This window comes from Lepus europaeus, chromosome 7, assembly GCF_033115175.1.
Source record: "Lepus europaeus isolate LE1 chromosome 7, mLepTim1.pri, whole genome shotgun sequence".
Taxonomy (NCBI): domain Eukaryota; kingdom Metazoa; phylum Chordata; class Mammalia; order Lagomorpha; family Leporidae; genus Lepus; species Lepus europaeus.
In genome coordinates this window covers 47,000,049-47,013,883 of record NC_084833.1, presented here as the reverse complement: position 1 = coordinate 47,013,883, position 13,835 = coordinate 47,000,049, and the positions used below count along the sequence as shown (strand labels likewise).

At 43.4% G+C, this 13,835-nt stretch overlaps 1 protein-coding gene across 1 annotated transcript in view; it reads left to right on the top strand.

The window, feature by feature from the left end:
* The window catches only part of GTF2H1 (general transcription factor IIH subunit 1), a 41,952-nt gene that overhangs the window by 23,387 nt on the left and 4,730 nt on the right, over positions 1-13,835 (top strand). The window contains exons 8-13 of the mRNA XM_062196406.1: positions 268-395; positions 508-586; positions 6,244-6,332; positions 6,709-6,826; positions 11,253-11,343; positions 11,791-11,906. Coding sequence (XP_062052390.1) covers positions 268-395; positions 508-586; positions 6,244-6,332; positions 6,709-6,826; positions 11,253-11,343; positions 11,791-11,906 — 621 coding nt within the window. The remainder of the gene's footprint in view (positions 1-267; positions 396-507; positions 587-6,243; positions 6,333-6,708; positions 6,827-11,252; positions 11,344-11,790; positions 11,907-13,835) is intronic.

Here is a 13,835-nt window from a genome sequence, read left to right as displayed (position 1 = left end):
CTTTCTGTTCATGTGCTTGGAAGAGCAGTGAAAGATGGCCCAAGTGCTTGGGCCACTGCCACCCACATGGGAGACCAGGATAGAGTTCTTGCCTGGCTTCAGCCTGGCCCACACCTTGCCAATGTGGCTCTTGGGGAGTGAGCCAACAGATGGAAAATTCCTCTTGGTCTTTCCCTCTCTATTGCCCTGCCTTTGAAATAAATAAATCTTTTTTTGAAAAATCAGACCCTTACTTTGATTTTTAATCTGCTAACTTGTTTCTCATAGGGCTATGGCATTTCCTCCGTGCCATCTACTTCCAATTCTAAGTCCATAAAGGAGAATAGTAATGCTGCCATCATCAAGAGATTCAACCATCACAGTGCCATGGTTCTGGCAGCAGGTCTCAGGAAACAGTTAAGTATACAAGCCAGAGTGCCGTGAACTGGGCTTCTCAGGATATCCAGATGGAGCTGTGGTGATGTTCTGATTATAGCTTTTAACATTAATTTTCTCCTTTGTTTTAAGAGAAGCACAAAATGGTGAGCCCAGCAGCATTGATGGAAATTCCGGAGATGCCGACTGCTTTCAGCCAGCAGTCAAGAGGGTATGGGCAGAAAATTTGGACCATTTGGGGCTCAGGTTTCTCCAGACACCTTTGACAACTTTATATTGCTTATTTCATCTAACTCAACATGTTAAGTATTTTGCCGCAAGTGTAGAGCATTATAAAGAATACTTCCTCAGCTTTGGCTTGCCAAAGCCTTTGACTCAAGTCTATTAACCAACTTCATTGGCTTTTTCCCTGTCACATGTACACTTACCCACAAATGTGTTTCTGTGTGCCTATGTGTGTAAGTGAACTTGTTTTCTAGGAAAGAATATTCTGTGGAGGCAGTATGACAGAAAGAAAAACTATAAAGTTTCGTGTATATGATTTTAAAAGAAAGTCATTTTTAAACTAGCATTCAGAGCTGGAAGTATCTTCTCATTATTGAAGAACTCATTTGGGGTTGTGGGGAATATTTGGAGATGTGGGAATATGGATAGAGTTAGCTACTTGTTATTCCTTCCTTTTCTGTAACTTTGCCAAACTAGAGACAGTAGTAAACATCTTGATATCTATGGTACATCCATGCGATGGAATTTTTTTCCCCCACTTAAAATTTTTATTTGAAAGGCAGAAGCAGAGATCTCCCACCCACTGATTTACTCCTTCCGATGCCTGCAATAGCTGGGGCTAGGCCACCCTGAAGCCAGGAGCAGGGAACTCAGGCCGAGTCTTAACACATGAGTGCCAGAGACCCAGGTATTTGAGCCATCAACCATTGCACATTTGTAAGAAGCTGGAATCAGGAGCAGAGCTGGGACTTGAACCCAGGCACTCCAGTATGGGATTCTGGTATCCTACCTACTAGGCTGGGCCCCCACCCTTATACGATGGAAATTGATATAGTGATTAATGACTTTAAAAGGATTCCTGAGGTGGGCATGTGGCTCAGTGTTTAAGTTACTGTTTGGAATGCCTGCATATCATATCTGAGTGCCTGTTTCAAATCGCAGCCACTCTGCTTCTGATCAGCTCCCTGCTAAGCTGTACCATGGAGGCAACAGGTGATGGTGGAAGAACTTAATTCCCTTCCACTCATGTGGGAGACCCAGATTGAGTTCTGTGAGTTCCTGGCTTCAGCCTGGCCTATCAGGCATTTAGGGAGGAAACCAGCAGATAGAAGATTGCTTTCTTTCTCACTCTTTGTTTTCCTTTTTAAATTAAATGAAAATTAAATAAATCATTTTTAAAGTTAAAAGAAATCATGATATGCAAGACTCTTGGACTTAGGATAATTTGATGTTCAATTTTTCAACTTCATGATAGATTTACCAGGATATTGAATACATTTTCAATTTAACATTTTTGACAAAGTTGGGGTTTTTCAGGAAATAGACCCATGGTCCCTGAAGTAGACCCTGATAAACCCCAACGTTGTCAAAAATGTTAAAGGTTGAAGAGCATGTATATTGCATCTAAAAGAGTTGACTGGGCAGACATTTGGCCTAGCAGTTAAGAACCCTGTGCCCATATCAGAGATGCCTGGCTCTAGCTCCTGACTCCAACTTCCTGCTAATGCAGACCCTGGGATGCAGCAGTGATAGCTCAAGTAATTAGGTTCCTGCCACTCATGTGGGAAAACTGGATCGCATTCCTAGTTCCTGGTTTCAATCCCAGTTCTGTCCCAGCCCAAGCCCAGTTGTTGTAGGCATTTAGTGGATAGGAGCTCTTTTTGTCCCTCTCTCTTCCTCTCAAATACTAAAAAATAAATAAAAATTTTAAAAATGGTTCATAGATCAGACTATAGTCCTATAATATAGTTTTTTTTTAATTTATTCATTTATTTGAAAGTGAGAGTTACACAGAGGAGAGGCAGAGAGAGAGAAAGAGGGATCTTCCATCCTATGATTCACTCCCCAGTTGGCTGCAACTGCTGGAGCTGTGCTGATCCAGAGCCAGGAGCCAGGAGCTTCTTCTGGGTCACACATGCGGGTGCAGGGGCATAGCAGAGAGCTGGATTGGAAGTGGAACAGCCGGGACTTGAACCGGGCCTATATGGGATGCTGGCACTTCAGGCCAGGACATTAACCTGCTGCACCACAGTGCCGGCTCTCTATAATGTAATTTTAACATGTAACAAAATGTTTATGAGTTTTAAGTGACCTGCAAAAGGAATAATACAAATTATCATCTTGGGGCTGGTATTGTGGCACAGTGGATTAAACAACCACCTGCAATGCCAACATCCTATATGGGTGGCTGGTTCGCAACCTGGCTGCTCCACTTCCGATCCAGCTCCCTGCTAATGTGCCTGGTAAAGCAGTGGAAGATGGCCGAAATACGTGGGCCCTTGAACCCACGTGGGAGACCCAGAAGAAGCTCCTGGCTCTTGAATTCAGCCTGGCCAAGCCCCAGCCTTAGCAGCCATTCGGGGAGTGAACCAACAGATGGAAGGTCTGTTTCTCGTTTCTCTGTGTAGCTCTGCCTTTCAAATAAATAAATTTTTTTGTTTTGTTTTTTGTTTTTTTAATTTCAGTAAAGGAATTGTAAGAAAACCTCACTTCATGTATTTTCAGTAATTTAATGTTTCTACAGTCATGTGTTACCTTTAAAATTAACAAAACTCTGAGATACTTCTTTGTTGAACTAAAAAAAGCAAAACTAAGTTCTAAGATACAGAAAGAAGTTAAATAAGAATTCTAGGATGCCATGCTGTTCTTTTCAATAAATAATCTTGATTTTTGGTTGTGAACGTTTCCAGAATCTTTTCTTTGTGTGAATTTTTACAATATTCAGTAAATCCTGCCTATAAATATTCTTTCAAGTCAGAACTGCTGTGTATTATATGAGGGTTTTTACAAAATGGGAGGTTCAGAAATAGTTGTTGGGGCTGGCATTTAACATAGCATTTAAAAAAGAAAAACTGATTTATTTTTTATTTACTTGAAAAGCAGAGTTCATAGATGGGGGTGAGAGAAAGAGAGAGCACACAAGAGCACACATGCTTCCATCCCCTGGTTCACTTCCCACATGGCCAGGGCTGGACCAGGCCAAAACCAGAAGCCCACGGCTGCTTGTGGGTCTCCCATATGGATGTAGGGGCCCATGTACTTGGGCTGTCTTCTACTTTCCCAGGTGCCTTAGCAAGGAGCTGAATTGAAGTGGAGCCATTGGGTCTCCAACCAGCCTCAACATAAGATGGGTATTGCAGGCTGCGGCTTAACATGCTATGCCACAGTGCCGGCCCCTTTGAATTTTTTTTTTTTTTTTAATTTATTTATTTTAAAGGCAAGAGTTACACTAGAGGAAGAGAGACAGTTTCCTTCTACTGGTTTAATCCCCAGATGGCTGCAAAGAGCTGTGCTGGGCCAGGCCGCAGCCAGGAGCCTAGAATTCCATCCAGTCTCTCACGTAGGTGTTAGGGGCACAGGCTCTTGGGCCATCCTCTGCTGTTTCTTCTTATCCATTAGCAGGGAACTGGATCAGAAGTGGAGCAACTGTGGCCAGGGAGTGCAGTGAAGGATGGCCCAAGTGCTTGGGCCCTGCACCCCATGGGAGACCAGGATAAGCACCTGGCTCCTGCCTTCGGATCAGCGCGGTGCACCGGCTGCAGCGCGCCGGCCATTGGAGGGTGAACCAACAGCAAAGGAAGACCTTTCTGTCTGTCTCTCTCACTGTCCACTCTGCCTGTCAAAAAAAAAAAAAAGAAGTGGAGTAACTGGGACATGAACTGCTGTCCATATGGGATGCTGGCATTGTAGGTGGTGGCGTTATGCTTTATCTGCTAAACCACAATGCTAGCCCCTTAACATAGCTTTTAAGATGCCTTTTGGGATGCCGATTTCCCAAATAAGAATGCCTGAGTTTGAGTCCTAGTTCCAATTCCAATTCTAGCTTCTTCCTGATATGCAGGCAACAGGAGATGGCTCAAGTACTTGGGTCCTTGTCACCCCCAGGGGAGAAATGGGTTCTTGCCTCCCAACTTAAATCTGACCAGGCACCAGCTATTGCTGGCATTTGGGGATTGAACCAACAGAAAGATTTTTCTCCCTCTCTGTGTCTAACTCTCAGATATGTAAATAAAGTACTAAGCTGTCAACCTTTTTTGAGATATATTTAATAATATACATGTTCTGATTCTAATCTTGGTAGTTAAAGATGAATTTCATAGCCATATAGACAATAAATGGTATAGAACTGATTTTTAAAAATGTTTATGGGGTCTCCCTTGCTTGGAGCCCCCCTCCTGGCTGCTGTGGCAGGAGGTTTCTGACAAATAAATCTTGCTTTACTAAAAAAATGTTTACATAGTTTATTTAATCTTTATAGGCATTACCTTTTGTTTTGAGAAACTTGGGCAATTTGCTACTAACACAGGAGAAAAGGATTAATAAAAAGAAAGTCAGAAGTAAGCCCAAATACATGGGAAATTAAGTATATATCACACATAGGACATTTCAAAACCATAGTGTTAACTAATTAGGGGCCAGTGCTGTAGCACAGTAGGTTAAAGCCCCAGCCTGTAGTGCCAGCATTACATATGGGCGCTGGTTCAAGTCCCCACTTCTCCACTTCCAATCCAGCTTCCCTGCTAATGTGCCTGGGAAAGCAACATAGGATGGCCCAGGTCCTTGGACCCCTGCACCCACGTGGGAGACACAGAGGAAGCTCCTAGCTTTTGGCTTCAAGTCATCGCAGCTCTGGCAGTTGCAGCCATTTGGGGAGTGAACCAGCAAATGGACGACCCCTCTCCCTCTCCCTCTCCCTCCCTCCCTCTCTCCACCTCCTCTCCCTGTCTGCTCTCTCTCCCTCTCCCCCCTGAAATTATTCAAATAAATAAAATCTTAAAAAACTAATAATTTAGTTACTGGTCAGTATTTTGCAGCATAGTGGGTAAAGCCGCCACCTGTGATGCCAGCATCCTAAATGGGCACCAGTTCTTGTCCCAGCTGCTCCACTTTTGATCCTGATAATGTCCTGGGAAAAGCAGCAGAGTGTGTCCCAAGTGCTTGGGTCTCTGCTTCCGTGTGGGAAATCTGGATAAAGTATCTGGCTCCTGGCTTCAGCCTGTCCCAGCCATGACAATTACAGCCATCGGGAGTGAACCATTGGGTGGAAGATTATTCTGTGGTTCTCCCTCTTTGTAACTCTGATTTTCAAAAAAAGAAATAAATCTTTTTTAAATAATCATTTCAAAAAATAAATAGTAAAAATCAACTCAGACTTCCTACCTACTCGTTATTCCAAAATAAGCTCTGAGTGTATCTACGATTTAAGCAAAATTTAAACTGTGATAAGCAAAAAAGGTGAATAAGGATTTTTTTCTAATCACTAAAACAAAAAAAAATTTACAAACTAGGAAAGTGTTTACAGCACCTAGAATTTTTAAAAAATTATCCAATAGAAAGCATGACCAGATAATTCACTAGGGGTGGCGGTGGGGGAGGGTTGAGTGAGCCAGCAAAGGGGAGGAGGTAACTTTTACCTACCAGACTGATGGAAATTAGAGATTTAATAATGACTTAGTATCAGAATATAGGAAAACAGGTACTATATGTAAATGGTTGGTGAGAAAATTGGTTCAACTGTAAGAGTCATCTCTAGAAAGTGAAGCTCATGATGAGAAAACTTTTTCTCTCCGTACAGTTTTATTTTTCAATCATGTTCATTACTTACATAAGTTACAAAATAAAAACTTCTGTTAATCATTATAGGCAAAGTTACAAGAATCCATTGAATATGAAGACTTGGGGAAAAATAATTCTGTGAAAACAATTGCACTAAACCTTAAGAAGTCAGATAGGTAAGTCTTATTGTTACTAAATTAACTTGAAACAGAATGGTTAACTAAAATAATCCAGTGTAGAAAATATACAGCAAGTGAAACACATTTTAATCGATTTGTTACTGTAAAAGTAGGATAGCCTTTTTCCTGAAAAATTCACTCTGTACATCTTGGGGAGGCATCCAGATGATTAAAGTAAGAAAATAAGTTTTGGATTTTTGTTGTGTTTTAATATTGACTTTGAAAATTAAGTTTTATTTTATTGAAATCTTAACTGTAGTGTAATTTTTGCCTTGAGGGGGAATATTGTATTGGTCACTAAAATGTTTGAAATACAAATGTTTGCACTCTTTTACTCTTTGTAATTAATTATTTCTTCTCTGCTCACCTTCAGGTATTATCATGGTCCGACTCCAATCCAGTCACTACAGTATGCAACAAGTCAGGACATTATTAATTCTTTTCAAAGTATTAGGCAAGAAATGGAAGCTTATACACCTAGGTTAACTCAGGTAGGTGACTTGTACAGTATATTTATTTTATTTAAAGATTTTATTTGAGAGGTGGAGCCACAGACAGGGAAAAACAGAAAGGTCTTCCATCCACTGGTTCTCTCCCCAAATGGCTACAATGTCCGGAGCTGGGCTGATCTGAAACCAGGAGCTTCTTCTGAATCTCCCACAGCAGGGTGCAGGGGCCCAAGGACTTGAGCCATCTTCTACTGCTTTCCCAGGCAAGAGCTGAGAACCAGATCGGAAAAGGAGCAGCCGGGACTAGAACCAGTGCCCATATGGGATGCTGGCGCAGCAGGCAGGGGATTAACCTACTGTGCCACAGTGCCGGCCCCTTGTGCAGTTTAAAGAACAGAATTCCCACAGTTCCTTTGTCATTTGATGAATACAGCCAGATCGAGCTGTACCACTTATAAGTGTGCTTAAAGACATATTTCTGCTAAATACATTGAGAAAAAATCAAGAAGTAGGGAGAAAAGGTGTTTTTCATGTTCAAGTGCCATCTGAAGAAAAGATGGTAATATAAAACAGGGTATTGAGTTTTTTGGTTGCTCATTTTTTACTTCCATATACTCATTTATTGGGAAAATCTTCCTTATCCAAAGGGTTATGTCCTAAGACCTGCAGTGGATGCTTCAAGCCACAGATAGTATTAGGCTGTTTAATGTAATGCATTTTCCATCTTAATAGTGAAATTACTATGCACTGTAGTGTAACTTTGACAATTTGAGTTGCAACAGCAAGACTAACATAGAGATGGACATTTTACATAGTGGTTAAGACACTGCTTGGAAGACCCTTGTCGGGGGCCAGTGCTATGGCTTAGCAGATGAAGCCGCCACCTGCAGTGCTGGCATCTCATATGCGCGCTGGTTCAGGTCCCAGCTGCTCCACTTCTGATCTAGCTCTCTGCTATGGCCTGGAAGGGCAGAGGATGATGGCCCAAGTCCTTGAGCCCCTAGGCTTGCATGGGAGGTCCGGAGGAGGCTCCTGGCTTCTGCCTTCAGATCGGCCCAGCTACAGCCATTGTGGCCCTCTGGGGAGTGAGCCAGCTAATGGAAGACCTCCTTCTCTCTCTCTGCTTCTGCTCCTCTGTAACTCTGCCTTTCACATAATAAACAAATAAATCTTTAAAAAAAAAAAAAAAAGACAACCCTGTTCGTGTATCAGTGTGTCTGGGTTTGAGTCCCAGCTGCACTTCTAGTTCCAGTGCCTCATTAATACCCACCCTTGGAGGCATCAAATGACAGCTCAAGTGCTTTGGTTTCCTGCCAACCATATGGGAGACCCTGATTAAGTTCTGGGCTTGTCGCTGCGGCCTGGTCCAGCCCTCTATTGTGGACATCTGATGAGTGAACCTGTGGATGGAAGGTCTTTTTTTTTTTGTCTGTCTCTGTCTCTGCCTTTAGAATAAAAATGAAAGGGGTGGGGGGCACTGTGGCATGGCCACCTGGCTGTCTTTGCAGGTGAAGCCGTCGTCTGCAATGCCATCATCTCGTTGGGGTACTTATTCAAGTCCTGGCTGTTCTGCTCTCAATCCAGCTCCCTGCTAATTCACCTGAGAAAGCAGTGGAGGATGGCCCAGGTCCTTGGGTCCCCACACCCATATGGGAGACCAGGATGAAGCTCCTATTCCTGGCTTCAGCTTGGCTGCTATGGCCATTTCAGGAGTAAACCAGCAGATGGAAGATCTCCTATCTCTCCCTCTCTCTCTCTAACTGACTTACAAATAAAATTTTTAAAAAAATAAGAATTTTTAGAAGATTGGAATTTATTAATTTATTTGAGAGTAGCAGAGTAAGAGACATAGATCTTCTGTTTGCTGGTTGACTCCCCAGATGTCCAAACAACCAGGAGCCAGGAACTCCATCCTAGTCTCCTACATTGGTGACAGGGACTCAGTTACTTGAGTCATCCTCCGCTGTCTCCTAGACAGTAGCAGGAAACTGGATCAGAAGTGATATAACCAGGTTTGAACCAGGTACTCTGATACAGGATTTGGGGATCCCATGCTGTACCACAACACCTCACATAACATGAATTGTGTTTTCTTTCCTGACTATTTTTTTAAGATTGATTTATTTATTGAAAGAGTTACAGAGGGGTAGAGGGGGAGAGAGAGCTTCCTTCTGCTGGTTCACTTCCAAATGGCCACAACAGCTGGAGCTAGGCCCATATGGAGCCAGGGGCTTCTTCTGGGTGCAGGTACCCAAGCACTTGAGCTATCTTCAGTGCTTTCTCAGGCCATAGCAGAGAGCTGGATTGGAAATGGAGCAGCCAGGAGCTTCCTCTAAGTCTCCCACGTGGGTGCAGGGGCCCAAAGACTTAGGCCATCTTCTACTGCTTTCCCAGGCAATCTCAGCTGGATTGGAAATGGAGCAGTCAGGACTCTAACCAGCACCCATGTGGGATGCTGGCATTGCAGGCGGCACCTTTACCTACTATGCCACAGTGCCAGCTCCCCTTCTTCACCTTTTAAAATTCATTCTTAACACAGATCTTAGTAACTTCAGCATACAATTTTTTTTTTCTTCCCTTATTAAGTTAAGAGCTTTCACATTTTCACTTAGACTAGAAGAAACACATTGTGACTTCTCTTAGGAATATCTAAATTGCCAGCATCACTACTCTTGTACTTTATTATTAAGTAAAACTTGAACAGTAGCCCTGCAATAACATGACAGTTTGATCTGATCATTGAGACAGCTTCTGTGTTAATAAAAGGTGGGTAGCCTGTAGATTAGTTGACAAAGGCTTGTTTTGTCCTAGAGGATGGAGTGAGACAACATAAGAGTGTATCATACTACTAAAAATGACACAGAATTTAAAACTTAGGAATTGTTTCTGGACTTTTCCACTTAGTATTTTTTGACTGCAGTTGATCAAAGGTAAGTAAATCTCTGAAAGGTGAAACTACAGATAACCTATGTATTTATTAAAGATTTATTTATTTGAAAGGCAGAATGACAGATCTTCCACCCGCTGATTCACTGCCCAAACAGCTGCAACAGTTGAGACTGAGCCATCTGAAGTCACAACTATTTGGGCCACTGCTTTCTCAAGCACATTAACAGGGAGCTAGATCAGAAGCAGAGCAGCCAGGATGCAAACTGGTGTTCTGATATGGAATCAAGCATGAAAAATGGCAGCTTACCCACACTGCCCTGCAGCACCAGCCCATCTTTTGGATATTTGTAACATTATTCGCAGGACATAAAAATTATTAGTTTGAAAATTAACCGGGCCAGCGCCATGGCTCAACAGGCTAATCCTCCGCCTACCGGTGCCGGCACACTGGGTTCTAGTCCCGGTCGGGGCGCCAGATTCTATCCCGGTTGCCCCTCTTCCAGGCCAGCTCTCTGCTGTGGCCCAGGAGTGCAGTGGAGGATGGCCCAAATCCTTGGGCCCTGCACCCGCATGGGAGACCAGGATAAGCACTTGGCTCCTGCCTTTGGATCAGCGTGGTGCACCGGCAGTAGCGCGCCAGCCACAGCAGCCATTGGAGGGTGAACCAATGGCAAAGGAAGACTTTTCTCTCTGTCTCTCTCTCTCACTATCCACTCTGCCTGTCAAAAATAAATAAATAAATAAATAAATAATTTAACCTACATAGGAACCTACGCAGTGGCGTAGGAGGCCAAGCCTCCACCTGTGTCACTAGCATCCCAAACGGGTGCCAGTTCATGTCTCAGCTACATCTCTTCCAATCCAGCTCTCTGTTTATGGCCTAGGAAAGCAGTGGAAGATGGCCCAAGCGCTTGGGCCCTGCACCCACTTGGGAGACCTTAGACACTCCTGGCTCCTGGCTTCAAATCAGCCCAGCTCTAGCCGTTGAGGGCAATTTGGGGAGTGAACCAGTGGATAGAAGACCTTTTTCTTTCTCTTTCCCTCACTCTGTCTGTAACTCTGCATCTCAAATACATAAATAAAGTTGTTTTTTTTGTTTGTTTGTTTGTTTTTAAAGAATTAACCTGCTGTAGAAGATAGCCCCAGTATTTGAGCTTCTGCCACCCACATAGGAGAGCCAGATGAAGTTTCAAGTTTCTGACTTTGGCCTGGCCCAGCCCTGGCTGTTGTGGCCATTTGGAGAGTGAACCAGCAAATGCAAGATCTCTGTGTCTCTCCCTCTCTCTCTGTAACCCTGCCTTTCAAATAAATAATAAATCTTTTTCAAAAGTAATCACTGTTATAAAGATTAGCCTTCTGTAAATTTACTGAATTTGTTGTCCTGCTTGCCATTGTCATTGCCATTGTGATGATTTCATGGGCCTTCTACAGCCAACAAGCCAGATGTTTCTCACCCCTGCTGTAAAGGATGTGTTTATACAGGAATAAGTGTTCTACTTCACCTTTTGTTGTAAAGCTGAAATTTAAGAAAAGCAGCAATAAGGAGGAAAACCAATCTGTATGTCTTTGTTCCTTTCAGGTTCTCTCAAGTGGTGCTGCCAGTTGTACCATTACAGCATTGTCACCTGGAGGAGCACTTATGCAAGGAGGGACACAGCAAGCCATAAACCGTATGTACTGCTGTCCCTCTGCTTCAGTGAGCTCTGAAGAGCAAAGTGGGCGGAGCGCTCATGTTCTGCTGGTTTCCCTTTGGGATGTTTCAGAGATGGTTGTCTTGTAGACTCAGATTCTAAAACATCTAGATGAGAGTTTAGGTTCCAGAATTGTCTTACTATTATAAATATATGACATATTGCTAGTTTTCCTAACGTCATACTAAAAGCCTCTTTCCCTACCTCTTAGACTAAAGGGGAAATCAGAAAGTCCCTGCAGAATCCCATATAATTTTTAATTATGTGATCTCTCTAAGCCACAAAACCATTTCTCAGAATAACACATCCTGGTTTGGCATTGGTCAAAAGTGCATGTTCAGATTTATTCTCAGATTAGTTGTTTTTCAAGAGACTATACATGTGTGGAAATAGGTTTTATCTTTGGATGTCTTCCTTCTTTTGCAGAGATGGTGCCAAATGATATTCAGTCTGAATTGAAACACTTGTATGTGGCTGTTGGAGAACTTCTGCGGCATTTCTGGTCCTGTTTTCCTGTTAATACACCATTCCTAGAAGAAAAGGTTGGAACTAATCCTAAGTACAGCCAGCTGTTTGTGCTAGCAACTTAGTGAGGTGTTAATTTGAAATCACCAAATTGTATTGAGTGTTGAGTATGGGCCAGCCACTGGGGTAACTATTTTTATATACGTTATTTCATTTAAGCCTCACAAGATCTTTATGGAGTAAGTGTTGATTATACTCATTTCATAGATGAGAAAATTGAGACCTAGACCAGTTGCATAACTAATATAACTTAAAACTTGGACTTAATCTCCAAGCCATTGTATGAGTAATTAAAATACAGGCCAGCGCCGTGGCTTAACAGGCTAATCCTCCGCCTTGTGGCGCCGGCACACCGGGTTCTAGTCCCGGTCAGGGCACCGGATTCTGTCCTGGTTGCCCCTCTTCCAGGCCAGCTCTCTGCTGTGGCCCGGGAAGGCAGTGGAGGATGGCCCAAGTCCTTGGGCCCTGCACCCGCATGGGAGACCAGGAGAAGCACCTGGCTCCTGGCTTCAGATCAGCCAGATGTGCCAGCCGCAGCGGCCATTGGAGGGTGAACCAATGGCAACAAGGAAGACCTTTCTCTCTGTCTCTCTCTCTCTCACTGTCCACTCTGCCTGTCAAAAATTAAAAAAAAAAAAAAAAAAAAAAAAATCACATTAGATTATTTGGAATATTTTTAAGGGTACAGAAATCCAAATTGAGGACTCAACAACAAATATAGCACTAACTATAAACACTAAAATCCTTTTAACCAAATAAAGGATGATTGACATGGGGAACCATTTGATCTGGCAGTTGGTGCTGGTTGAGATACTCACATTCTGTATTTTAGTGCTTTGCTTTGTGTCTTGGCTCTGGCTTCAGATTCCATTTAGCTGCTAATGCAGACCATGGGAAGCAGTGGTGATGGTCATGAAGTAGTCGCATTCCTACCACCCACGTAAGAGACCCTCATTGAGCTCCTTGCTCCTGGCTTCAGCCCTGGCCTGGCTGTAGCCATTGTGGGGAAAGTCAGTAGAGGAGTTCACTCTCCATCTCTGCCTCTCAAATAATGTTTAAAACAAAGAGGGCTGTTGATAAATGGTAAGATATTTATACATTAATTGTAGTAACAGCTTTACTTTGTGGATTATTCTTACAAACAGGGAAAGATAACTATTTCGTTAATAACAGAAGGCAGAAGATTAGGCAACTCACTAAGACTGCTAGTGGCGGGCCCAGCATGATGGCAATGGCTTAAGCCGCTGCCTGCAATGCTGGCCTCCCTTGTGAGTGCCTATTCAAGCCCCAGCTATTCCACTTCCCATCCAGCCTCCCTGCTAATAATCCTTGTAGAGCAGCATAAGATGCCCCGGCTGGCACTGTGGCTCAATGGCCTAATCCTCCACTGCGGCGCTGGCACACCAGGTTCTAGTCCTGGTTGGGGCGCCGGATTCTGTCCTGGTTGCTCCTCTTCCTGTCCAGCTCTCTGCTGTGGCCTGGGAGTGCAGTGGAGGATGGCCCAAGTGCTTGGGCCCTGCACCCACATGGGAGCCCAGGAGAAGCACCTGGCTCCTGGCTTCGAATCGGTGCAGTGCACTGGCTGTAGCAACCATTGGGGATGAACCAATGGAAAAAAGGGAGACCTTTCTCTCTGTCTCTCTCTCTCTCACTGTCCACTCTGCCTGTCAAAAAAAAAGATGCCCCAAGACCTTGGGTCCTTGAACCCACATGGGTGACCCAGATGCGGTTCCAAGCTCCTGGCTCCTGCCTGACCCAACCCCCCATTGTTGGGGCCATTTGGGAGTGAACCAATGGAAGAAAGGTATCTGTTTCCCTCTCCCTCTCTCTGTAATTCTTCCTTTCAAATAAATAAATCTTTTCTTTAAAAAAATGCTAGTGGCCCAGTAAGTATAAGAAGAAATTTTCAGACCCATTAATAAATAATTAAAACTAAAGTAAAAGAC